This window comes from Branchiostoma floridae, chromosome 1 (assembly GCF_000003815.2).
Source record: "Branchiostoma floridae strain S238N-H82 chromosome 1, Bfl_VNyyK, whole genome shotgun sequence".
NCBI lineage: Eukaryota > Metazoa > Chordata > Leptocardii > Amphioxiformes > Branchiostomatidae > Branchiostoma > Branchiostoma floridae.
The window spans coordinates 10382679-10409424 of record NC_049979.1 but is presented as its reverse complement, the minus strand read 5'-3'; the positions used below and the strand labels follow the sequence as shown (position 1 = coordinate 10409424).

Here is a 26746-nt window from a genome sequence, read left to right as displayed (position 1 = left end):
TTTGTCCTGGACACAAAAAATTGTACATTGGATAACAATCCACAGCCTCAAAAAGGCTATGTGACTACCGAGATTGTGTATGTCAACATGGCATACTAGCATAGAGAACAAGGAGGTACATGTAATTATACCCCCCCCCTGGTCAATACAAGTTTAGCTTTACAGCGATTTATGCTCTTCCTTCTTGTTGCACGAGCTGAGATGGTTTCTGTTCTAGAAGATAGATATTCAATAAAGAAACAAATTTCTGTTGCTGGCAAGCCCGTTCTTACACACACACACACACACACACACACATACATACATGTACACACACACATTTACACACACACAAACATACACAAACAGTCAGTACTGGTACTTGTGTTCCTAACGCTGCAAGGAAGTCCTACCAGACACATTCCCGAAGGGCCCAGCCAGTGGTGGACAGGCCAACCTCAGGTCACTTGCAGTGACGGGAGATTAGCAATTACTATGCCTGTCAATCAGCTGAATGCCATATGATGGGGCTATGAATGGGGGGATCTGAGTAGCCTGACGTGATAGCCAGGCCAGGTAGACAGGCCAGGTAGCCTGGCCTGGTAGACAGCCCAGCCTTTTATGCGAACCCGAGCTTCAGCTGGTTCAACCAAGGCAGAGGCAGGTCCTGTACAATCAATAGGACTTATTCTGCACCGGGAGGGGAAATGAGATGTTTTAACCTTCTCCCTGCTGTCTAAAACTATATACATATAAAACAATAATGTGGAACCAAATGGCTACATTGTGTTGTTTCATTCGCTGAAGTAGTAAGACATAGCAAGATACTTAGATAGACATGTATTTGCAGTGTGATATGTTAGTGGTAAGAGGTCACTGAATACTTCACAAGTAACAGTACCCATTCTCTACATTCAGGGAGGGGGTGAGAACTCAGGAAAAATATTCTATGCTATTGGTCATCGAGAAACCAGGAAGAATTGCAGCATGTGCCTATCATGTCCTCAAGAATTTGGCCAAGTACACTAGGTCAACCCCTACTCTCAATAAATGTGATGGGTTCTTTATCCTGCAAGCCTATGTGTGTTTGATTCAACTTTTATGCCTATGGCTCCCCCATACACAGGACCCAAGGCTCCGATTGACATTACATGGTGGCCTACCTGATTTTTAAAAAAGTATAACAGCTCCCCATTTACATACCAGTACATAAATATCATAATGTATACATTTGAAAGTTGAGTCTTAGAATATGTAGGAATCTTGGGCTGGAATAGGCAGATTACAAGTGGCCTGAAAGTGAAAACCTACCCATAGGACCCAAACCTACCTATACCCCCAGGCCTGTCAAGTGCCAGGTGAATAACCCAAGGCCATAGCTTCAGACTTCAGACAACAATTAGGTCAAAGTTCAGTGATTTAAAACAAATGTGCATCATAAATCATAAGCTGACTGAGGTTTCAAGACAAGGACAAATACAGCACTGTTTACACATTTGGGTATAAAACAAGAAAGATAAAGCTTTGATTCGGTGAACCGCTGAAGATGAAATTACTCTACTTACAAGTGATCCACTTAATCTAATTTCCTGACAGTCCAAGAAAATCACAATTGCACAGTGCATTCTAACAAGCCTACAGAATTGGATAATCAACTTAGGTGCCTAGTAATTTCCTCTTTTTCTCAAACACAATTTATCAAATCAGACCCATGTAATTGCATTCCCATTGATCCAGGATATGCTTGATGTAACATTAACAAAATACCCCTGCATGGACTGTGCATCTGTAACATCATATATCAGTTGAACGCTTGGGCTGTTTTAACCTTAAGCATGCTACAGGCTATATTTGATGCCTCCAACATACATGTGAGTCAGGACAATTCTATGTAATGAACAATGACATGTTGGGCATTCTCCTATGATCTGTACCTAGAGACGAGTTCCCATATAATAACAGGAAGACTTTATACGTCTTTGAAAATGTGTATGAAATAAACCCATTGGCAGGTATAAAAAGTGTACTCAATCACAAGTGCACATCATCATTATGTGCATGCTATAGCACTTCTAAACATCCCACCTACGTGTATATGCTAAAACTCTACAATGTACAAATGTGACCAATTTGAACCTACATGCACAAATGATAAGATAAGATAAGGAGAAAATAAATCACCAAAGATCTCTTTCAATATGTAGTTAGTCCTTCTCAGGCTGCAATCCAAGTCATCAAAACTTTTGGACCCTTCTTGCCCCAAGAAAATCTTTACTTCTCGATTTCCATTCATTAATATTTTTACAAAAGAACAACATGGATAGAATAAATAAATTCCATAATCCTCAATACATGTAGGTGTTCAAAATAGCCAGACAAATTCAGCCCATTCAGCATGCCTGTAATTTTACTAGGGATGTACAAAGGTCACATTATTTCACTATTATATATAAAAGAACATGATAGTACTTCCAACATCCTTATCATATCATTAATTCAAGTCTCCACTGCAGCCTTTGAAGCCTCCCTGCCATTGCCACAAAGGGATGCTAGGTCAACTGACATAAAATACAATCAGGGAAAGGATTAATTATTGACATATCCAATCACTGAATCATGGAATATACCTCCCCTGGGAACTGTACTTCTGTCATGGCAGTATACCATAAAGAACTTAGTACAACAATGCAGGCTCAAGTCAGGTATACTGTGGATGTTCATATTATCTGCACACTTTAGATAGTGCCTCTCTCTGTGCTTTCGTAACATTACAATGTTTAACACAGGCCTAATGGATGTCAGTAATGCCTGAAGCAAGGGTAATGTTACAGCAATTTTTCAGGTTCACAGGTGATATACCCAAGAGGATTAACTTGTCTGGACCTGGCATTCCTCCAAGGTCCAAGGTGAGAGGAACAGTGAGCCCCCTGTGTATATGTAGGAAACACTTAAAGACCATAGCCACAAATATGAATAACTTCCTTTGGATTGCCTCCCATATCCCCTCCCATTGTAACAGATGTGCTTCCTCTTCATGAATGCCTGATTCACCATTACTTGCCATTGTGTTATATTGGAATGAATAATGAAAGTTGACAAAGTAGCCACAATTTCACAGAAAATTGTCTGTTAAAAACACTGCACAGGAAAGAAGGAGAATCTTCAACTAGGAAGGAAAGGAGATGATGAAAGGGAAAGGAAGTATCAAGGAAGTAATTTTTCCACTTTGGCAATATGGCCTTTTGGTTTATTTATTCTTGCTACTTGCTATAGGTCTACCTAAGCTAAAGACTTTATTTACTAATTCACTTTCCCTAGCCAGTCAATTTGGTGATAATGTGTTAGTTTTGCCACTTGACGATGTTTGCATTGTCTCTTGCCACTTTGTTGTGGGACAGTTTTCACACAAACACAGGAATACCAAGGCGTGCCAGTCACAATTTATTTCAAGCAATGTATTGAGTTACCTTTTCAGTGAAACACTTCTTTGCTATGCTCTGTTACACACAAGCTTGTCAGGATCTAGACTTGACTGAAATGCAGTGTTTGCAAAGGGGGCGTGGCAGCATTCCTCTCCATAGTCAATTAGCTGTCAGCCAAGAACTACTTTTCACTCAGGTGAAAGCACTGTCTCAGACTGAATGGATCATTCATATTTACATGCATGTTCTGGGTGAAACTGTGTCAACCTGAACCATTTCTACATTCATAAGTTTGCATTTTCCAGTCCTTGTCTCAATCACGTGCACCAGCCAGGATTATACATGTCTTGTAAGGAAAAGAAATGTCCCTGGCTGATAAGAACTGTAACAGTGAGGCTCATGTGCCACCAACTGACCAGGCCTATGGATACAGACCTTTTGCGATGTTGGTTTTGTGAGCTGGCGGGCCCAGGTTCGAATCACAGAAGCCAGGGTACTGTTTCTACTCGCCTCTTCAGCGTTTCAGAACAAAAGTGCTAAAGCCCATATTGTGTAGCGGATGGAGTTTACTTGTTGTATAATACATGCCCATGTCAGTGCTGAATAAGAACATTGTACTAGTAGGTCCCAGCAGCAGCTGACAGCAAACACACTTTGTCAGATTTGTTTGCAGTCATGTAACAAGGTTGTATGCAAGGTCCATCTTGTAACAGTACAACAGTCATCTCCTGAACAAAAGCCAATCAGCCAGAACTTCAAAGGCTCTGTGGTCTTGCATAGAGAAACATAAAACCACCAGCGCCCTGTTGTCCTTGAGTTTGATGGAGATTTATTGTTCATGTGGATCACCAAGGATTGGGCTGATTGCCCCTCTGCCATTTACATCTTGTCACACATTATTTATGACAACTGCAATTAGGCATTGTATAAAATAGCACAATAAAGGAGCAACTGCCCTGAAGTGTGAAAACACGCTTTTCTCAGCAAAGCAATATTGTTCTGATACCACTGAACTTGTGAATCATTTCCGATCATAAGATCTGTTTGATACATAATCATATCATTATTCAACATCAGCAAATTCATTATGTTGGTAATGGTGTTTGCTACAATAACATAAATTACCTCCTAATGTCTAATAAGGTGCTATTTATGCCACAACATTGAGCAGTGATCTACTCAATGGGGCTGGCATTGCGTTACTCTAGTGAGTTGATACAACAGATGTAATATGTTGTTTCTAACCCGATCCTCTTTCCCCCTTTCAGACTGCAATTTGTGATGCCAACTCCACGAGAGAAAACGCGAGGGAGGGGCTTCTCTGTTCTACTGCCATTTTTGGTGATCTCTTCACGGCTTTTAGACACTAACTGCCCCCAGCTGCCAGAACTGGACAAACAGTCCCAGCCCACCATCGGGGATCCGCGGAAATCAAAACCAACCATCCCAGGACACCGTCATGCACAGGCAGAAAGTCCCTGGCATGTTCCAGGATAAGAAATCGCGCCAGAATAAAAAGCCCTTGGCGTTCACGGGAGCTCTGTACTGACTAGTAGTAGCAGCTGTGCAGCTAATACACAAACGACTGCTGTGTAACCACCATCTGCAGTGTTTCGTGTCGTCTGAACATCTCCCCGTGCCGTGCTGTACCGATCTGTACCGGTCTGTGTTTGGGGAAATAGATTTGACGTTTGTACACTACCGCTCGTCACCCAACGTCCCCGCACCCCTATGACCAAACCCAGACCCTCCAGACAAAACAAACGATATCCACAGTACAACAAACCTTATCTGAGCTAACCTATCATATCAAACGACACAGAGCACAGACAGGGCCGACAAAAAAGGAGAAAACCAGAGGAGATGTTTGACAGCCACTTACCGAATCCCTCCATCTTGCCAGCTGCTTGCAAAGCATGCCGGTCGGCGGGTGAGCCCATGGGTGTACTTCAGGTCATGGGCAGGTGAGAAAGTGGGGACCTACCATCAACCATTAACTCAATCCAGAGTACTCTATGTACTTACACTTCATATCGAACGCGTGTGTTCATATTAAGTACATGTAGGTCGATATCTTTACCAACTGTCGACTGGCAGGCGGGACTTTCAAAATATCGACGTCTCGGTACTTGCTGACAGAGAAATAACTGGGTCATGATGCGAACTCAATTGCCCATATCCAAACAAGATGGGCATATTCAAATGTTTGACCAAACTGATTCTGTCACAAGAATAGGCTTACAGTCAACATTTAATGTTGATTTAAATCACACACAGGGGCGAAGTTTTGTGTATCTCATCTAAAAACATTGTCCGAATGGCAGTGTCCTTAATTATTATTTGTCCTGTCAGCCATCACTGGTGCTGCAAGTCCGGCGGACAGAAAAGGGAAAGTGCTCAGGTAAAGTGGGCGTGACCAGCTCCATGGCGCGCTGGGGTCACACGTGTGTGAGCCAGGTAGAGTTGCTTTGCTGGACAAAGGACAATCATTAGATTTCATCTTGGACCGAGTGATACACAACGCTACTATTGTGTTTTGCTATGGCTAAAGATCATGGGCAGTGTGGACAGATTTGTTAGCCTCCATAGCAGACTTTCTGCGCCTTTCTTCGTGTTTTCTTTGCGGGGCTCATAATACATTTTTGCGGGCCGTTTCTTTTTGTCTCTTGCGACCCAGTACAAAAAACGGTCATCAAAAGTGCATACCACCGTTCAAAACTGTTCATTCCTTTATTACTATAGTTAAATCCGAGCCTTATCCTGATTATAAACGCCACCATGAGGGTCGAATATGAAGTGCAGCCGTTGCACAATGGAAGCTGCAGTATATTTTGCTAGACCATCACATTCCATAGCAGACTGTTTTGATCTCCCACGGCCCTAAGTTAGACAATTACACATAAAGTGAGTGACAAGGGACGGACCGAAGTGGCGACAGCTTACATTGAGTGCACCTGTATTGGTTTCTCAGCCGATCACGGCAATACATACATACATACATACATACATACATACACGGCAATGCAATACTCGTATCGGGACTCTTTTATACAATGTATTTAGAGACGCATGTACTGTAACAATTGCACAATACGGAGAACCGTTTTGCTGAAACATTAACTTAAGATAACGGGTTATCCTACCGGGGAAGTACTAGTATCCTTGCACATGTATTGTCGTCAAATAAGATAACAAAACTTTCCTAATACATGTAGTACGAGGGCACCCAATAACACAATACATGGAATATGTAAAATTTTAATATAAAAGATAATCATTTTTCCAACAATGACGATGGTACGTACATGCAACATGTCTTTTCTCTTCCTTTTGCTAAGATGCCTGATATTTTTTCACCTATACCTTTCATCTTTCATCATGAGAAATCACAATTTACGCCCTTTTTATTAGACAGCAAAGATAGATGGTGCAAGAGGTATTTTCGTGATATTCCATCAGTGTTAACGTTGAGAACCAGCCACATCTCATCGGGAAAGGAGATGTAGACTACTTTATATGATGTGTGCGTACTAGTCTCCACCAGACCAACTACCAAGGAGAATGATTTGGCGGGAGACTTTGACCACCACACCACAAGGTTTTCTTTGCCCGAACAGTTCAGGGAGAAATGCTACTTTTACTGCAGGCGCACTTTCCTGGCCACCATATATTTGTCATTATCAACATCAACCCTTTAGGAAGGCCTGTTGGAGACTATGTATGTATATGGGTTATATCATTCCATGTTTCTATTTGTTGGACACATGGTATAACATCTTAAGTTGTTAACATAATCCCGCCAGTCACACATATCTACTACCTCAAAACAATGCATCTAAAGAGATCTCCAGTGCAACATCCCCCAGTATAATGCACTCCTGTATTTCAAAGCCTTGAGATGTGGCCCAGAGCCGCCCGGAATGGCAAAGTACGGTACAAAAAAGGTACAGACTCCTTGATGCAGGCCACTCAGAGAGATGAGGAGACCTTATCAAGTAAGAAGTAAATAAGCATTTTTGAGCGGTGTATACTTAGGGGATTCTGTACTCAGAGATCTCCTAAACACATTTTTTAAGTAGCGAAATTATGTGACCCGGTGGATAAGTATTACTGGTGGTACTGCATGATACACATTTCTTTACTCAAACAAATTATTTTATACCAACCACTGTGTGCAGATCGGGATCGAGGTTGCGTGATATCTTTGACTCAAGTAATGTTTGTGTGATGAGGGAGGGGTCCTGGTGCTGAACAGTTCTTTGCAGCATATAGCTATTATATCATTAGGCGTTTCGTGTAGCAACGATCTATTGACAACTCCACAGTAGCGGTATGTGTGTGACGGATTGGAACAGTCCACAGGCACCCGAGATGGCGCTTCAGCACCAAGGACATTGTGCGTCACGTGGTGATTGGGGCCATGGCTTGGGTAACTCTCTCTCTCTCTTTCCTCTCTCTCTCTCTCTCTCTCTCTCTCTCTCTCTCTCTCTCTCTCTCTCTCTCTCTCTCTCTCTCTCTCTCTCTCACTCTCCTTCTCATTCCTTCCTTTTATACGTCTCTCTCATAAACGTTTAACACATTTCTTATGGAGACGCATTACTGGCATCGTGGAATCGCGTTGGTCCATAGTTACCGCTGACCGCAAGTCCATCCATTTGAGATTGTAAGTCAATTCAAGAACTGGTGGTGGCGTTAAGTAATGTTTAGTAACGACGCTGACAACAAATTCACAGAGAAAGTAGAAGTAGGTAAGAGCAGCCATTTAACTTTACTGGGAGTAAAAAGGCTGGACAAACCATTGACACAAACCAAAATACGAACTGTACAAAAATGCAAGTGGGGATCTCCCTGTGCAAGAGAATCCTTATGCTCCTCTGTCCTTCGCAACCCCTCTGGTTATTTCTTCAAATGTCACCCCTCTTAACTGTTCACATGTACATGCTACATCTACTTCGTTTACTTCGCCTACGTTTTTCCAAAGACGGTAGTACACTTACACTTTTTGTTACAATACGACCAGTGAAGTCCAAATGACCAACAGGCGCTTAGAAGTACACATTTAATTTCATAACGAAAATTGATTTGGAGATAAGTAAATACATTTGTTGGTACAGAAGAATGGTAACTTGAGTCGGTTCAAAGTATGTCAGAAGCCCGACTATGTTTCATACATGTGCGAGCCAAAAATAGCAGGCAACGTGAGAATGACAACTGTGGTGGTGAGGATGTCGCCATAAATAGCTCAAATGTGCTCACAAAGTACGTTTCTGACATAGTTCAAAGACGATGACGTGATCCCTATACGACCGAAGCGTGTGGGTGGGGGATGGAGCTGGTCTAGTCCTCGCCGCGCTTCACGATCTTGCAGTACTTGATGTAGTCCAAGTTTCCGTCCTCGACTGGTGCACCCTCAAATGCACCCTTCAGCTGAGGAAAGAGAAGTCAAAATATGAATTAACATATGTGTTGTTGTCTCGGGATTTAATCATAATAACGGGATGATGGCAATAAATGATATTGTAATGGATGAAGTTAACCATAATAACGAGATAATAATAATAATTGTCGTAGAATATAATCATAACCACGGGATCTGGATATCAGGAACTAGATGCAATCAAAACTGGCATACAATCCTGACTCTGAAGTAACATCTAAAGAACACATCTAAAGGTTTACGGAAATTCTCCTTTATCTGTATGCTTGCAAAGCTGATGCCATGAGATAATATAGAAAGTACCTCGTCATCTGAGAACTTCTCGCCGCCACTGACCAGCAGCTCTTTGATCCTGTAGGAAGAGAGAAAAAGTATCGATTATTATTTTGGTTGGACGATTCCAAACGTTTGGTCTACGTCTAGTGAAATATCTCTGGAAATACACTTCACTACAGAGCGTTTACATTAATGTGATTGGGACGTCTTCTATCGTGTGATGATTGCGTTTGTCATGTAAACCAAGCCCAGGAAATCTATTGCTAAAAGAATGGACACGAAAATGTTCAGGACAACTTACGTCGATACTGCTACTTTCCCAGTCTCATCGGGATCCAAGATCTTGAAGGCGTCTAACATGACCTCTTCTGTGTCCACGCCTGTAAGAAAGACAAATGTTTGTATGGTGAGCCTAGGAGATGTTGACAAAATGCCGCTGTTCTGTTTATAATGGCCCTCGGTCCACCACAACACAACACAACGTCACGATCTTACGTTCATAATCTGTTGGCGTTCTGTCGCTCTTACCTTTACAACATCAGGTGCACAACTTACCCTTGAGTTTCCTGCCCATGATTGTCAAGAAGCAGGTGAAGTTGATGGGACCAGGTGCGTCGGCCATCATCTTGTCGATGCCATCACTGCCGGGATCCTTGTCTGGAGAAAGGCAGCAATGGATGGTTAACTATCTTAAACCTGCCATTTGTGCTGTAGATGCAGAAATGTTCGCGGTGATTTTATGTTCGCGTTTTTTTTGCGATGGCTGTTTCACCGCGAACTCAAAACCACCGCGAACATTTTATATTGCAGTATGTGACTACAGTACAGTACATGGCGCTGAACCGCGAACACTTCATTTTCCCGCCACCGCGAAATTAAATCCCCGCGATGCTTCGACAATGACATATCATCTGGTACGACTATAGATGCATGTATCATCAGACCTCATAGCAACTATACACAGTTTAACACAGGTTTTGAGGAGACCCGACTTACTCAGCTCTGAGAAGACACCCTTCAGATCGTCAGGCTGCAGGAAGCCGTCGTGGTTCTGGTCGATCCACGTGAAAGCCTGTGGGACAGGGACAGAGGGGCGACGCTTTAGTGATCAGGTATGTAATCTTAACGTAACGGTTAGGTTAGAGATCTAGAGTTATCAGCTGATGTCCCGGTTAGTAGAGGATCTGGGATGTTTAAATTAAACATGTGTCGTGGATGGTGGGTGGTGTAATCTTTGTGTATTGGTCCATATACGACGACGACGAGAGAGTCCCATTTTCAGGTACAGGCCGAGTTGATGCCATGGTGGTCTATGGAAATACATGTACGTGCTGTGGGTCGGTCGTGCATTCTAAAATGTCAGTTGACTTGTTTGTCATGGAACAGGAAATGTAAGTTTGTCGTTAGTCACTCTTCCTCACAATTCATTTTTCATAGTGTTTTAATGGCCTGTAGTTCTGTTGAAGGTTGACCTTTTGGCAGGGTTTCAGAATTATACAGCACAGATATGAATAGAAGTTGTTTGAACAGTTAATAATTCGGTTGTCTTTTTTTTTCGAAAACCGACATCACTTGTCGTATCTTGTACGTTAGCGGTGTTACAGTAAGCCCGATTCCACCACTAGTCATTCGTACGTTTCAGTTGCATAAAGGGTCATAGCACAACACAGGGCAGTTCTATGGTATTGTCAGTTGTCGGCGGGTGAAAAAAAAGGAAGATGTTAAGCATAGAATGAAGTTATGGATCCGTGGGCACTCTGTTGGACCTTCTGAAATGAAAATGGTGATGATAGATTTGTGAAAGAGCAGTATGGGTTAGAATGCGGAGTACAAGCTACTACAGGCAATTCTCGTGGGTTCGTTGGTTGGCCAGGGCGTCTGTGATCCAAACCATAGCCCATGACAGTAGGATCACAAACGTCTCTGGTCTTCTAACTTAGGAAGCAGACCGAAGTAGCAAAACCCGCCCAGTTTGTACAAGAGTGGGTTTTGCTAAGTCGGCCATGCTACATGGCTTGCCTCTTTGAACTCCTGGATCTGCTCGGAGGTGAACATGGCGAAGACGTTGGATGTCACGCGCTTGGCGCGCATGGACCCAGCCTTCTTCTTGGCCTTTCTGCTTGCCTGTTAGGAGAGAGCAATACAACAGGACTCGGGTTACTCTCACTCTCATCGAAGTGGATAATTACCTCTTTGAATTCTTGAATCTGCGCGGTGTCGAACATCGCGAAGACGTTGGAAGTGACGCGCTTAGCGCGTAGGGATCCTGCCTTCTTCTTGGCCTTTCTGGACGCCTAGCGCACAGGGTTTCAACACAACAAGGTGACACAACGTACACAACGCGTAAGCTAAACATATACAAAAACGTTAAGTCCTATTTCTGTCGATCGCACGTACAATATTTTTCCTTTTTCCCCTGAAATCTAAATTTGAAGTCTTCAAAGTTTCCACATTCCATTTTTTTTACTGTTTAATATTTAATATTTTGATATTACCAGAACACGCAACCATCGCTACTCATAGAACCATTAACTGTCATCATCTTGCTTTGCGTATCAAAAAACATGACATTAATAGTTTTGTCTTAGGTCATCTGTAAACAGTTCAACAGTAGCCACACTAGCCGGGCGCAGAATTTGCTGTCCCCTCGCGAGTATTCCTGGAATGTGTTCCCGCCAAAATGAAACTTTCATCCAAGATGGAGCCAGTATTAAACGTAATCGTGTTCTGTGCCAAGAAAGGCTGGCTGTATCGTATACTTTGTGTAGCAATGCATCTATTATACGTTGCTTTTTCTTCGTTTCAGAATCAGACTTTGAGCAGTGTAATGGCTCAGTCGGAAATGGCAAAGCATTAAGCGAAAAGTAGAATTGCATTGTCTGTGTTTTTTGTAATCGATCCCCTGCCCCAAAATAGTACCGTCCTAACCTCACGTACGACTGTATAAAGCACAGAATTTTTCCGTGTTCCTTTTTTTATATAGCCACATTTGAATCATTGCGTATATTACGATGTGCTTGGGGAATTATGAAATAGTGCGAATCGGGTATCAACGGGGTATCACTTTCAATACGTAAATGCAGTTTCAAGTATCCTAAGGTATGCGCGTACATATACTATCCTGTACTACACCATGTCGGTATTTAAACTATTTCAGCCTGACTGGAAAAACGAAATACCCCTGTTTGACTGCTGGTGTGTATCATAGTTGGGAGACGAAGGAAAAGTATTGCGCTTGCCCTTTTTCTCAATTGTCACTTATATTCGTAACATATGACGATAAGTCAAGTCTTGTATAAGTGCAAGGCCCATTAAGTCTACTTTCCATCATTTGTAAACATTGCTCTCCTTTGCAATACAATGATATGAAATCGAAAGTTATTTAAAAACGCTAATCGATGTTCATAGCTATAAGGCGTCTGTAACTTACTGCATGCCACAACTCTTAAGAGCTCATTACATTTCGAAGAACTCCGTTTTCAAAGTTTGATCAACTGCATTGTCTAGTCGTCCAATCGCATAACGAAAACTTGTCACAGTCGCCAAACAAAACCGAAAGGAAGCTGTTTTATCAATTCCAAAAGCTGAGAAAAAGCCTCTAATATGGACAGAGCACTACTTACCATCTTTGGTTCAGTTCGTTCCTTTTAGACACAGGGACCCCAACGACTAGCCGACGCACTGGTGAGCGCAGAAACTGCTGACCTCCAAAGTCGGTTGGTCGGGCTATATCAGTTCTGAAGACCGGAATAACGGACCTATCAGAGAATTCTTGGTCTGACACTTTCCTTATATGGCACATTGCCATGAAAAGTAAGCACAGATGATATTGCTAATTTGCATACTCGAGGCATTCCGTATATATTTTCGGCGAGTAGTAGAGGTCGCCTGTTTTCATTTCCAGGATCGACGGGGGTCGAGTATCCTGCAAGGCTGACATGTCTCTTTATACATAATGACACGCATTTTCATCTGCGTTCGAACAATGCTGAAGCAATGCTTTTGTTTGAACTGAATTAAGGGATTGTTGTTTCCAGACACTTCCATGTATTAAGACCAAGCCACCTTGCAGAACACACAGCGCATTGTGTTACACCAAGCATGTATGACGGGGCATTTATTTCCGACATGTATGACGGTCAGACCGTGTCCGACTCCAGGTCTGCACAGCATCTATACTTTATCTTCCGACCGACTTTCAATGGAAAATAGTCAGTGGAAGCTGCACATGAATTAGAGTCAGAGTAAAATGCGACAGAGACTTTATTTGTACGTATTTTGGTACACATGACTTGTACCGCCCCAACCCTCGCAATGACAACAACTTCTATGATTTTCCAGCTGTTCACATAGATTGTCCAGATTTTGATGAGGTTGATCCATCCATGTGGCAGATCTTGCAAACTGGAGAGAATGACTGAGGTTGACGTCTGCGACTTTGTGTAGTATATATCCTGCCGTTACCTGTATCCCACTCCTTCAGGTGTTCACGTCATCTGTCCGTATTTACCACTGAGGATAACGGTCAACGCAATGAGGTACCAACTGACTGTACAGAAAACTGGCAGTCACAGTACCGGTAGATTTAAATCATCCTAAAGGAGTTGCACTAGACCGCAAGTCCAACCCTTTTCGAGGGGGAGTGGCTAGAAAGTATTAGTTATCCCTGGTTTTCCAGCTTTTCTTTCGAATGCTGTACTAGTAAGTAGATGACTACTTAAAATCAACAAGTTTGCAAACGAATTTAAGGGGAACTGCAACGAATGCCATACATGAGGAAAAAAAAAACACTGTTAAAAAACACTGTTATTTCAAATGCATCATATTTATTTCATATCCTACTGATGAAGGTAACAAGGCAAATCTGAGGAACTGAGGAGCCGAAGACAAACATCCTGTGCATACTGTCACTTCAACAAGAACAATACATCACTTTGCATCATTCATAAACATTTCCATTACATATTGATTGAACAGTATGGTAGTACAAAATTCTAGGATGGAGATGTACAAAATTAGCTGTACAAGTGTTGTTATCTCTGTACATTTTCTGCACGGTAGGAAATCCGACATTACAAAACATGGCTGACTATTTACATAGATGTCACAACTCCTACATCAAAACACAGCATGTTCACGGTCGTGTGTTGGTCAAACCAAGCTAGATGCAAGGATGCTACAAATATACCCCATGGGTGATGAGGAGACATGGTACTATAGGTCTTATAGTTAGACCTTACAACTTCACACACATCATATGCACAGGATGACATGGCCCAGCAGCTGTGAGGTTAGGTCTGAAGAATGAAGCCCTAGCATTGTCATGTGAAGCCTCAGTCTTGACCCTTATAGTCTACTTCTATTTCCTATTACAGATTATACAGGGGAGTGTGTACATAATACTGGGTTTCCATTGTGAGTGGTAACAATGGATGGTTGTGACCTTACAGGCCTTTATTGTCAGGTTGGTCATCCCCTTCTCTGTCCTCCTAGGACAAGTTGTAGACCAAGCTGCAATGTACGAATACAGCCAATGCTCTGATATAAATTATGTCCAAGTCCTAACTTCTAGTCACAAAAACATCTTGCCTAAATCATGCATTTTCTTCTTTTTTTCATAGCAACATATTATTCATATAGAATGGCATTGCAAACAATACCATCACTCCTCTGTACACATGCCTCCATCAATTTAACATCAAATGCTACATAGAAACTGAGCTATCTGGCCCTGAGCATTAATTTTTCCTCTCTTTTTGTCAGACTGAATCAAAGAGATTACAGCAGCCACATGAGGTAACTGTACAGTGAACATTGGGACACTTGTATGACATGGTATTTATCTAGTTACTGTGCATGAACATCACAAAAGCAAACTTACATTAATGTTGTTGTCAAGTTTTGACCAAAAGAGCATAGATCAGAAGACAGTGGCAAACAAACAGACAGCACTTTTTATAAATACCGTGGTAGCCTTTTGTTTTACCTATTTGTGCATTCCAATTATTGTAACACTTGAATGATGTCTGTCCATCTCTTTTCCATTGGAAATACAAGAGTGTGTGTTTTAAATGTTAAAATTGACAGTTATAACAACAGCAAAAAAGAAACTGTATCTTTAAGCAATCCATGTTGTCAGTAATTAGAATTTCCCACCCATGACATGACGTCTTTACAAATTTTGAACATTTTAGAACAGAGTCCCCAAACATGTGCACACTCCAAGTAACTTGGTCAGGATATCACATACATTATAACATCACAGAATATTATAGCTTCAGCTTTTGAGCTTGAGAAGTACATAGACATAAACATAAGGACACAGCAAGGTAGTCTCAGCAGGGAGAATTTGATACGAATAGTCTATCATAAATATGTAAAGATTGCTCAGAAAATGTCTAAGTGAAAGGAATCACTCAACTCCCAAGGCCATTGTCAACCAGAATGGGGTTAAATTACTGAACATGTAATGTATCAACAGTACTAGTGGGTAGAAAGCAACAGTATGTATAGTAACTGAACATTTGCTTGACTATGTCCAATGATTTATGAAGAATTCTGTTATAATTATTAGTACAAACATAGATAGATGTCACAGAGTAAAGCTTTAGCTAATCCATGGTTTAGAATACATGTACACTATAATTGAAAGCCAACTATTTTTTGAACAAATAACCAACAATAATGTCACAGAATATGAAAATATTACAATGAATTCTGTATGGCAAAAGAAATATACAGGTATGAAGGTAATGAATGCTTGTTGGTATTATTCATGTGGAAATCAAGAGTTAAAGCTAAGGCTAAGACCAAGACAAGACTTAGATCATGTCTCTGGTCCTCTTGTCTGCTCAGACAAAAGTATGGTACAGATGCACACCATGGTATGTTGTCAATAACTTTGGCAAATGTATGGATGGATGTGTGTGTATGTGAGTGTGTGCATGTGCATGTGCGTGTGTGTGTGTGTTGTGTGTATGATGATAATGTGTGTATCTGTTGCCTTATATCAAATTGTCATCCTCAGTTTTTCTTCTTTCTGTTATTGGCCATACTATGTTCCACACCCTTCTGCACCACCTTCATGTAAGCCTGGCTCACAACCTGTGTGGGTTCAGAAATCAAACATTAGAATATAGCTACATAGTAGGATATTTTAGTTGTATCCAAGTTAAAGCACAATATAGCATAGCCAGGCCATTTGATAATGATTTGTAGACACTACATGAGGGTACTGTAAATACAGTTCCTTTGGCTGTAGTTTTGTTTTGTAGAAGGAGGGAAAATGAGGTTTTAGCAGAGTTTGAAGTTCATGGTTGAAACAATTCTGCAGTACAGCAGAATTCCAAACCACATACTCGCAGTAGAATGATTTCAGGATAAGGGGTTATAGTGAAAAAAGTGAAAATAACACCACCATGAACCTTTCAAGAGTTACAGTAGTAAAGAAAGAAAAAAAGGACATAGAGTATAAGATTAACTAATCATTAAGGTTCACATACTTTCTCCCAGATGACTTCTGCTCCCAGATCGATGTATGTGCCAACCTCACGGTACTGTCCGCTGTATCTGATGTACGACCATGTGCACAGGCTGACTAGGGATGCCCACAATACCGCTGTCAGGATGTTGGCTACGGTGTACATTCCAAGCAATGCAAAGAAACCTACAGCAAGGCAGAATGGGAGGGGACATTTTGATGATGAAAATAATGCAAACAAATCAGCTTAAGCACACTAAATCATTGCAATACAGCTTTTTTACTTTTCACTTTGCTAAGTTTCAGTCCAAAACAGATTGTTGATAAGAGCTGTTTGGTTGGACCTTTCAATACAACATCTAATACACAGGTCATTGAAACACGTACATAAGTAGATGCAAGTACTTTGATACGTGGAAAGGAATGTAGTTCTAATACCTGATAGTACGTATGTGACCACCATGACTGCAAACAACGTGGCCGGCGTCTGTGCAGCACGGAAGATGTTCTTGCTATCATTCTGCTCAGAGAAGTGCTCGAAGGCTTCCTCTACTTCCTTGTCCAGCTGCTCAGCAAAGCAAGAACTGTACTCTTCTCCTCCCATCTTCTTCTTTTCGTGAAAGATTTCTAGACAGTTCTCTTTGAAACGCTGGTGGTGAGCCTCAAGCTCATCGGGATTCAGGTATGGCTGATTTCCTCCACAGATCTGTTGAAAAAAATACATGTAGTTTGATAGGGCTGTTCTAAATGATATATGTAGCACATACATGTATTGATCCATAATGTCAACTAACAGACAGTTCCACTATTGTACAAAGCTATGATAAGGTGGCAAAATGGTATCTGGGTATCCAGGATGTTCCTGAAACAGCAGGTCCAGCTCTCCTATGATTTACCAACCATATAGCAATGATGTATGCTGTAATAATCATAGAAAAAGTGCATACATGACGAAGACTTGCATGCTAAGTAACAATACCTGCAGTTCTAGTTATTTCACCCAGGTGGCATCCGTAAACAACCAATAGCTGTAACTATTTTGGCATCAACAATACTTACAGTTTGTAACTGTTGAATATGCATGCATAGATGGGACATGTGAAAAGGAGTCTCTACTAGTATTTGGCTAACTACAATAGAGATTACTGTGGAACCACTAAAACTACATATGTAACTGTGTCAAGCTTAGCTTGACTAAACAATGTTTCTAGTAGCCCTCCACTAGTCAGGGGCTGCACAGTGTCCTTGGACAGTGAGAGTTTAAGTTACAAAGACTGTTGTCATGACCTACCTTCTCCATCTCTGCTTGATATAGGGCCTTAGCTGTGGCCACTGCAGCCAGGTTGTTTGCTTCTGCTGTTGCCTGCAGCATGGACTTTGGTTCTGGGAGCTCGTCGCTTTTGAATACATTCACGTAGGCCTGTTACAAGGTAGACAAGGAAGTTGAGGAGAAACAAATACACTTATTATCTTGATATGACACCAAACTGTTGTCTTTTTCTAAACACCCGATACTCTTGCTTCTTTCAGAGCAGAACATTCAGATGTGGAGAAAACTGTGTCACGGGAAAGACAAGAGGATATCTTAGGCCTTAAGTAAAACATGGCATACTATCAAGAAGCCCTCATTTCTTTTACTACCCAACACATAAAATGTCGAAGATACACACGGGCTTATGCCTGCTATTAGTTAGGATTATTTACCTTGAAGTATTCCACTAATTCCCTGGCTGTGACATCTGCACCATTGATCTTCTTGACCACCAGGTGAGTCGGCTCCAGGAGCTGGGGCACCAGAACCTTCAGCTGTTCCTTGAAGTCACTCTCAATGTCTAGCAAAACAGAAGGCAAAAAGTCATCTCTGCAACTACACCTCCTACCACATTAAAATGTACGGATTAGACCATCATCATCATCTCAGAGGGAGAAACCTTTCCCCAGTTTGCACTCCTTGAACCACTTGGCCAAGTGGCATTCAGGAACTTAACAACATTGTCTCTCCATCTTTGTACTAGATATCAATAAAATAAATTCCTACATGCTACCTACCACAAAAATAAAACAAGGGTTCACAAAGTCAAAAAGATAATTTCTACTTTTTCACTGCTTTCTAAAGCCATTTATAACGACTGGCATTACCACAATCTGAAAAGTGATTTAAAAAACAGTCAAAAACATTCAATCGTGCTGAATCCCTATGTCATGTAAATACATGGTTGTACTACAATATATCATAGTGTAAGAAAGCCCACACTTGGAGAAAATATCACCTTGGAGTCTGCCATCAAACACAGGGTTGGTGGCGACCTTCATGCCGGGGTGAGGCATCAGGAAACAGCCCGTCTTCTCAAAACACTTCTTGATGTGTCTCCTCACATTTTGGAGTTCCTCGTGCTGCTTGTCTGCAATCTTTACAGGGAAAGAACAAAAAATATTTTCTTCCACCATACATGAAAAGACGGCTCATATAGTAAAGATGTTCTTGGTGATGGCAACGGCAAAATTATCAAAACATGGACACTTCAAGATACATACACTAGTGATGAGAAAATAAAAAAGTATAAAAGTATAATAAGCACCTCAAGTCTTCTTTCCAGAATGTTCCTTCCTCCTTCAGACCCATATTCTGCTTCATATGGATAGCTCCAGTCTCGCACCAAGAACTCCAAGACCTGTGGTGAAGAAAAATGTTTACTATTGCATTTAGTTAACTTGATCATAACAATCATAAATCATGGTTTGTTAACCTTTGTAGCTCATTTCACTCTTTCATTTCGTCAAGATCTATTGTCTTCATTTGTCCAATTTTTGTGACTCATTTTGTGACCTTATTTTTTCAACAACAGTAAGTAAAGTTTCTTACGTGACACCAACAAAACATCTTTATGTGCACTGGTACTTAAATGAAATAAATATTTTCCATTGAAATGATGAAACAATTTACAAACTCCAAGATACTCAACAATTGCTGTAATTCCTAACATCACCTTCAAGTCACTAATGCTAATGAAGTACCTGAAATGGAGTCGAGTTGGTATCTTCCAGGGCTAACCTTCCATACTCAGTAAACAACTGTGGAGTAAAGAAAAAAAAAAATTGAAGAATAACTCTAGCCATGAAACATCACGATGTTGTCATTTTTAGATCAGTGACTGTGTAGTAAAAAGATAACCTTTGATCACCAGTGCCTGACAGCATACTATATTAGGCAAACTTATGAAGTCAACCTTACTATACTTTGTAAGACTGGATAATACAGTCCTTTGTTACTCAATCAAAAGAGTATAATTGCCAACGTTCCCATAGTCTTTCTGTTTTGGTTGAGTAAAGAATCCATTTACTTATCAACCCTATATAACCATTCACAAACTTTTGTTTTTGGTACGATTGTTTGCAGAATCAAGACAGTCCTGCAGATCAGTTCTGATCTCGCACAGAAAAGGTGATATCCAGCTAAAGTTGAAGCATGAACCTGTTCAAATCTAACCTACTTGCAGGTGCTGCAGGTCGTCCTCCTGTATGTTCTGTGTGAGGTTGTAGACCTGTACAGAGCTGGTCATGGTGCTGAGGGCAAACACCGTGGCACAGTCCTTCACTGTTGACTGGCTGTCAAAGGCTCCCTGGGTGTCCAACAGCACTATTGCTACCTGTGTGGAGGAAATCAGAAGGACTGTTGCACTATTTTATCTGTCACATTGTAACAAGCTATAAATTAAGCTTGAGTATAGCTTTGTGACACAATCTTTGCCGATGACAAAAGGGTTTGGTAGCACAAAGTCATATTTACAATTCTTATAAATCATATGATAGAAGAATTACATTCTAATTCAAATACCGTCTGTCAAAATTACAACAGACTTTTTTCAACTTCCCTGCTTATAAATTGATAAACCAACTAGAGTTCCACGACCCCATACCTTCGCCAAATGACTTTAACCTTTACAACTAGTGTTTGAATTGTGGTTCTCGTTAATTATGCAAATAAGATCCTAATTTGTATAAATAATATTCGTTAATCATCTCTTCAATCCAGTTACACAATATGTTAAGAAAGAATGGTTTAACCGCATTTTCTGATACTTAATGCAAATGAGGTCCTCATTTTTATGCAAATGATGTCCTCATTTGCATAATAGAGATCAATGATGTTCACCTGTTCATAACTCCCAAATGCCCCAAGTAAGAAATTCCTGTCATTTACCACAATAGGATTATAGCATTTTCTCATTAATTATGCTAATTGGGTATTAATTTGCATAATGCTCATCTATCAATATCTTCTTCTCTTACTCATTTACCAATGTTACCAATGTTGCAATAGTCCTATAATGGAATGGAGCGGGTTAGACGATTTCCTCATTAATTATGCAAATTAGATGTCAATTTGCATAATAAATAGTTAACTATATAAAGCATCACTTGAGCTATCTACATACCAAAAATTGTGACGATCCGTTAATCCCTTCTTGAGTTATTCCCTTTCAAAATCTGACACTGTCCGGCCCCTGCAGTTCCAAAACAAGCCGCTAGGGGGCCCAAAACTACACTACTTACTTTCTACCCCAAGAGCTATCTACCACTCAAAAATCATGACCACAGCATATCCAGAACTCGAGATATCAAACCCGGAAGTTAAACTGCAGTACCATTACAAGCCACTAGGGGCCCCAAAATCTAATCATTTTTAGGTATTATCAAGACCTACCCACATACCAAATATCAATACAATCCATCCAGGGGTTCTTGAGTTATGCTGGTCTTCTACACACACACACACACACAAACGCTACCCAAAATATAACCTTCTCGGCGAAGGTAACAAACCATATCGGTTGGCCAACAGGGATGGTATTCCTTGATTTGTAATCAATCAGGTCTACATGAATGTAGTACTGACCTCTTCTCCATTGGGCAGCGTGACTATGAAAGGGTCGCTCCAGATGAGGATACCTGTGGTGTGTCGTTCTGACCCCCCTCTCCAGGAGAATCCCTCCAGCTGCTGGTCTTCCTGTCCCAGCCACTCATCCTTTCCCTTCAGTAAGAGCAAAGAAGGATATTTACAAGATTGTCTGATTGAGCTAGAAGTTTTCTGGATGATAAGAGTGAATGTGTAGAATATACATAAAACATTGAAGCAGGAGTTAGACCCAGTGTAAAGGGAAAGTAAACAGGGTGCTGGAAAACTAGAAAAAGGAGTTATAACTAGAAGTTGGTGGATGAATGAATGGAAGCACTGCCTACAGTCTACTAATAGTATACGATGCAAGGTTCAAACTGCTCTCTTTCTTCTGTCAGAGACTCCAATGATGTGTTATGGCACCATAGCCACCGCTAAGTCATTTGCCTAACCTCTAATCTCTAAGCAGATGTCAGATCCCGCTCAGTGTTTAGAGCATTTTTTTAAGGATTGTTATATGTCTTACTGATACTATAGCAGGGAAATCTGACTAAAAATGTTCAGTTTATCTCATTCTTGATATGTTTTTTATGTTATTGATTGATTACCTTGATTGACTATTTCTTAATGTATGCCGGTAATTCAATGGCACTTAAAGTTTATTTGGGTTCCATTGCAACAATTTGAGACTGAAATCTGTAACACCAAAATGTCTTACTCTCCCAAAATCCAACATCACATTCTGTCCAAAAGCCCATCAATTCTCCTTTCACATTATCTAGTGCCTAGATTGCCTGAATACATGTGGACAATATTACATTACGCAACAAATGTATTACATTACTTCCAACACAGCCTTTTTCATCCTTCTAACTCAATTTACATGGTAGTCTGAACACGGATGGTACATTTCACAGATGTAGATCTTATTTCCTCATTCAAAGGGAATGACTGGAAGGGGAGTAGCCATTTCCCAGACAACATTACTCTGACTCTGGGCACAAAGCAGAAAGCTTCCACATCAGACTGATGACACCAAACATGTCCCAATTAAACGACTAAAAGGAAATTGCAGAAAAAGATGTATATATAGATAAGTGCTTGCTGCCACCGAACATCGCTCACTAAAAGGAACCGCGGGACGAGGTCATGATTGCTGTAAGATGTTGCATCTAGATATCATAACTAAGCCCTGCCACAGGCATTGCAGATGTGTGGGATGAATAATGTATAGCCATCCAAATCCTCCTGCCAAAATGCTATTTCTACTGGAAGGAAAAAGATTTAATACTGTACCACAGTACTCCCTGATGAGCACCAACACTGGAATGCATGCGGACAGAAACAGTTAACAGTGACTCATGCATTCATTTTGTTATTGATCTTTTTCATCATTATGTCAAGGTTCATTTCATAGTTTCCCTTCAGTCCATGAGATATTTTCTACAAGCACATATAATGTATGTGGAAACTGACAAAAAGGAGGTTAAAGATGAATTTGGAACGACTTTAAGGAATATTTTCTTCTTTATTTGTATTGTTTCATTTGGTTTTTATAATACCAATGGGGAATACTTTTTCTATAGCTATGCTAGGGGCAAAGTACCATTTAATCTGTAATGTTACACTGTGCAGACTCAACAGTATACCTTTATTGGCTTTAAACTCCTATCATAAAATTCATGAAATAGCAGACATTTGTTATACAATACACCTTTGCTCTTTTCACACTGCACAGAGGCAAAAACCTAATTATTAAATGCACGGTAATTGGTAAAGGTACACACAGAAGTGACAGAACACACATATATTTCTAGTACATGTATATCACTGTTAGGTAACACTTCAGTAACATTTAAAAAATAGCATATACAGTATTCACCTATTTAAAATGGTGGACATTGTAAAAAAAAGTAGGCTTATGTGCTGTGTTTTACGCTTACACTGTTCCAGAGCAAATGCATGTACGTTAAATCTTTAACATATAATGTAGATTCATGAATAAACTCTTTCTGCCACACATAACATGTCTAAGTTCTTCTTTTAAGAAAAACGAGTATTTTGTTGAATAGATGGCGTTTCATGGCCACAACATTATCAATCTGTGTCAATACCAATATTCAACTCACAACAACTGGTATATAGTGCTCAACACTCTGATGGTATCTCTTACCTTGCTTTTCAGGTATCGCAGGAAGAAGTTGAGGAGAAAAGACTTGCCCTTACGGAAGGCACCAGCGACAGAAACAACAACAACCTTCTTGTCCTGGATGTGCTCCTTGAGGAGGACTGACCTAAGAGCATCTTCGTCAAGCTCAAAGGTATGGTCGTCTGAGTTGACCAGAACAACAGGGATGGGTCTCCCATTCAGCCCTATGGTGTCTCCTGCAGACATGTTTTCTGCAATAGGGAAAATAGAGAAAACAGAACATAAGGTATATGACTTATGAATACTAGTAGTAACGTGTATTACTTTTTGGTCGTACCTTAAGATAAATTTTCCCATGCACAATTCTGTCTAAAGTGCCCATTTTAATTGTCCCGAGTGACATGGTCTTCATGGGCAGTTTTGACAAATACAAACTTGCAAATGCACAGGCATTAATACATATTTTACGCAACAAATAAAAACACTGCAAGTCAACTGCTGAGATTTCTGTCAGGTAAGTGTGAGCATGCTGTTGCAAGCGTGTTAGACCACATAGGGTTCTTCAGAAGCACTGTTCCTATTGCAAGAAAACTTAACTTTTTTAAAACTTATGGCCTCTTTCAAGCATGGAAAATAGCACCACTATGCCACCATGCCCACAGCATGCACTCGGTACACTTCTTACCTACAGAGTAGATAGCAGAATCAAACAGTTCTGATGTATATGTAAGTCCTGTTATTGAATGTTGGCTCAATGGATGGTGTCCAGGAGATCTCTAGCTGATAGTCACTGGATTCACCAAAAACATGAACATGCACACATCATGAACACTGTGCAGTAAGTAGTTAGAACATGGCCACTACCCCTCAGCCAATCAGAGCCCTTTGTTTAATTTCTGTTTTATACCCCCTTAGTCAGTAACTTGAAGAAGTGTGGCACTATGAAAAAAGTGTGGTACTATGAAATCATTTGAATAACATAGGGCCACACTTTTATCACAGTACAACACTTTTTTTGCAACACTCATCAGCCAACACTGTGATAACTGCCTAGGCTTCGCCCCTTGTGGAGGAGCGACCCTTTTCCCCAATAGAAGGCCTCGAGCTATGTTCTAACTATTACTTTGGATAAATTTGAGCAATCAAAATGCAAATATAAGTTGGTATTAGATGCAATCAGTATCCATATAGCAGGTATAACAGCCCTTTGACGTTGAAGTATGGCTACAATATCCATAGAGGGAAATTGCTTGCCATTAACATGTACTAGTACTATTTAAGCAGTCATATTAGCATTGATACAAGAGAGTGAGATGCTATCAGTATCACATACTAGTAATTGCTTTGGTTTCAGAAGTGTGAAACCTCATATTCTGTTTAAAACCTAGGAACATGCTTATTTGCAGTAAATTCACTTTCACACAAATTAGGACAAAAATCCATGATCTGAACATCCAATACAACACATCATGCCACCTGTATTAAAGGTCAAAGGTTACCAACCAACAGACTCGCAGAATGAAAGATTCCACAAAAGACTTTAGACTTTGATCTTTGTTGGGTAAAAAGCAACTGTAGCTTTCTAAGGTACATGTACACGTATGCCCTCCTACATGCTCTGGTCAGGTACTATAAGCCACTTGCTGCGTTTGATTTTGGCTTGCCTGGATTGCAAAAATAATTTTAAAAGAAACTTATCGTATCAATTGACATGAAAATGTTTAGTTCCAGTTGGTCTTTATTGAATTTAATGTTTCAGATGAGGTTAAAACTGTAACTATAAAATTTTAAAGTTAAGGTAGATCATGCCAATTTCTGTGATTCAGCAACAAGAACAATATTTTGCATGTCCGAAAAACTGATACACCATACCGTCAGATATTTAAGGTTTTCCTGTGCAAGTGTGCATATGCAGCAAGTGTATATACAGTCCAGTATGGTCTACATGCAAGGCTAATATTTCCTGACAAGGTCCTGCGATCTCTGTCACTGTAATGTTGAGACCACTAAGCCTACATTGATTTCATAATGAAGCATTTGTCACAGGATTGCAACATGATTATCCTATTAAACATTGATTATCTAAAGGTTGTAAAAGTTGCACATCATTTATGATCTAGAATCCAATCCAGTGCGATTTATATTTGAACTGGATCATGTTTTAGTATTAAATCCTTCCATGAGCTACAAGGGTAGTGTCTGTTGTTAGCAATCTGATACTCTGCCAACAGTGCCATCATGTCAGTCTTGTCTGTCCTTGTATTAAAGTGTGGGGTAGGACTTTGACGCGTTGGGCCAACGTTACAAATTTTCACAGTATTTCGCAAATAACAACAACAGAGATACACGACGTGGGCGGAAGTGTCAGATGAAAAAAATTATGTACACAAGCAGTATGGCACTACCATGATGCATGCATGCCATGTCGTGGACATGTTGCGCCATCTTTTATCGTTCCATCAGTCAGACATGTTCTTTCCTGTGGTTGGCCAGGGTGTTGTGTCATTCCCCTTGGTAGCACTACACACGTTCTTCCTAAACAAGCCGTTACAACAACGATATTTACGGGAGGTAGTTGTGGACATAACGTGACAAAATGAGTGGATGGACGACTGTATGTGCTGTAGAAAACCGTTAACGTTACATCCGGAGGCTCTCCAAACAAATGAGTCACGGGACTGTACACAAGGCCCAGACCTACACCTTTCTTGCTTTACAAGTCTGGACACTTAATGAACTGCTATCACACGTCATTGTGTACCTAAAAATTGCTCCTGTCCCCAAAATATGGTAAATATACACTACCTTCTGCAGGATCCATCTGTTTACGATTGCTCAATTCCTCCATCTTGGAAATCTACATCTGATGACGTCACTGCCTAGAGCCCTCTTTGAAGGACATACGGTTTTCTCCACTCGGCTATTTTCGGTGCCTTTCCAAATCTACGTTAAGATTTATGCATTCCGTACGTAAAGGTTTCTACAACTTTAACCAGACTTTGTGGAAAAATTCGACAGTTTATGCAAATTTTGGGTGAGAGGTCCTGACCCCGTAGGTGCGCGATGACGTCCTTACGAGATTCTGGCGGAGCACACTAGTCCTTTG

General features: G+C 40.6%; 2 protein-coding genes across 7 annotated transcripts; both read right to left on the bottom strand.

Annotated features, from left to right (window-relative positions):
• Window positions 1-8145: 8145 nt before the first annotated feature.
• Window positions 8146-12888, bottom strand: LOC118423294 (myosin regulatory light polypeptide 9-like). Of its 2 annotated transcripts, none has more exons than XM_035831400.1 (7): window positions 12738-12888; window positions 11134-11238; window positions 10111-10186; window positions 9670-9771; window positions 9416-9494; window positions 9142-9190; window positions 8146-8828 (listed from the first exon to the last, which is right to left on the bottom strand). In XM_035831400.1, the coding sequence occupies exons 1-7, from the start codon at window positions 12738-12740 to the stop codon at window positions 8739-8741; spliced, it is 504 nt and encodes a 167-aa protein (XP_035687293.1). In that variant the 5' UTR covers window positions 12741-12888; the 3' UTR covers window positions 8146-8738. The 2 variants fall into 2 exon arrangements, with proteins under 2 accessions (XP_035687293.1, XP_035687302.1); XM_035831409.1 differs by lacking the exon at window positions 11134-11238 and adding an exon at window positions 11304-11408 and having other exon boundaries at window positions 12738-12846.
• Window positions 12889-13920: 1032 nt separating this feature from the next.
• LOC118423269 (atlastin-2-like) lies at window positions 13921-26697 on the bottom strand. Of its 5 annotated transcripts, XM_035831371.1 has the most exons (14): window positions 26446-26580; window positions 24326-24430; window positions 23665-23891; window positions 22788-22814; window positions 21492-21626; window positions 20086-20241; window positions 19610-19666; window positions 19174-19266; window positions 18865-19003; window positions 18299-18426; window positions 17886-18014; window positions 17033-17300; window positions 16617-16780; window positions 13921-16218 (listed from the first exon to the last, which is right to left on the bottom strand). In XM_035831371.1, the coding sequence occupies exons 3-14, from the start codon at window positions 23884-23886 to the stop codon at window positions 16138-16140; spliced, it is 1599 nt and encodes a 532-aa protein (XP_035687264.1). In that variant the 5' UTR covers window positions 23887-23891; window positions 24326-24430; window positions 26446-26580; the 3' UTR covers window positions 13921-16137. The 5 variants fall into 5 exon arrangements, with proteins under 5 accessions (XP_035687264.1, XP_035687248.1, XP_035687272.1 ...); XM_035831355.1 differs by lacking the exon at window positions 24326-24430 and having other exon boundaries at window positions 26446-26650; XM_035831379.1 differs by lacking the exon at window positions 22788-22814.
• Window positions 26698-26746: the final 49 nt, after the last annotated feature.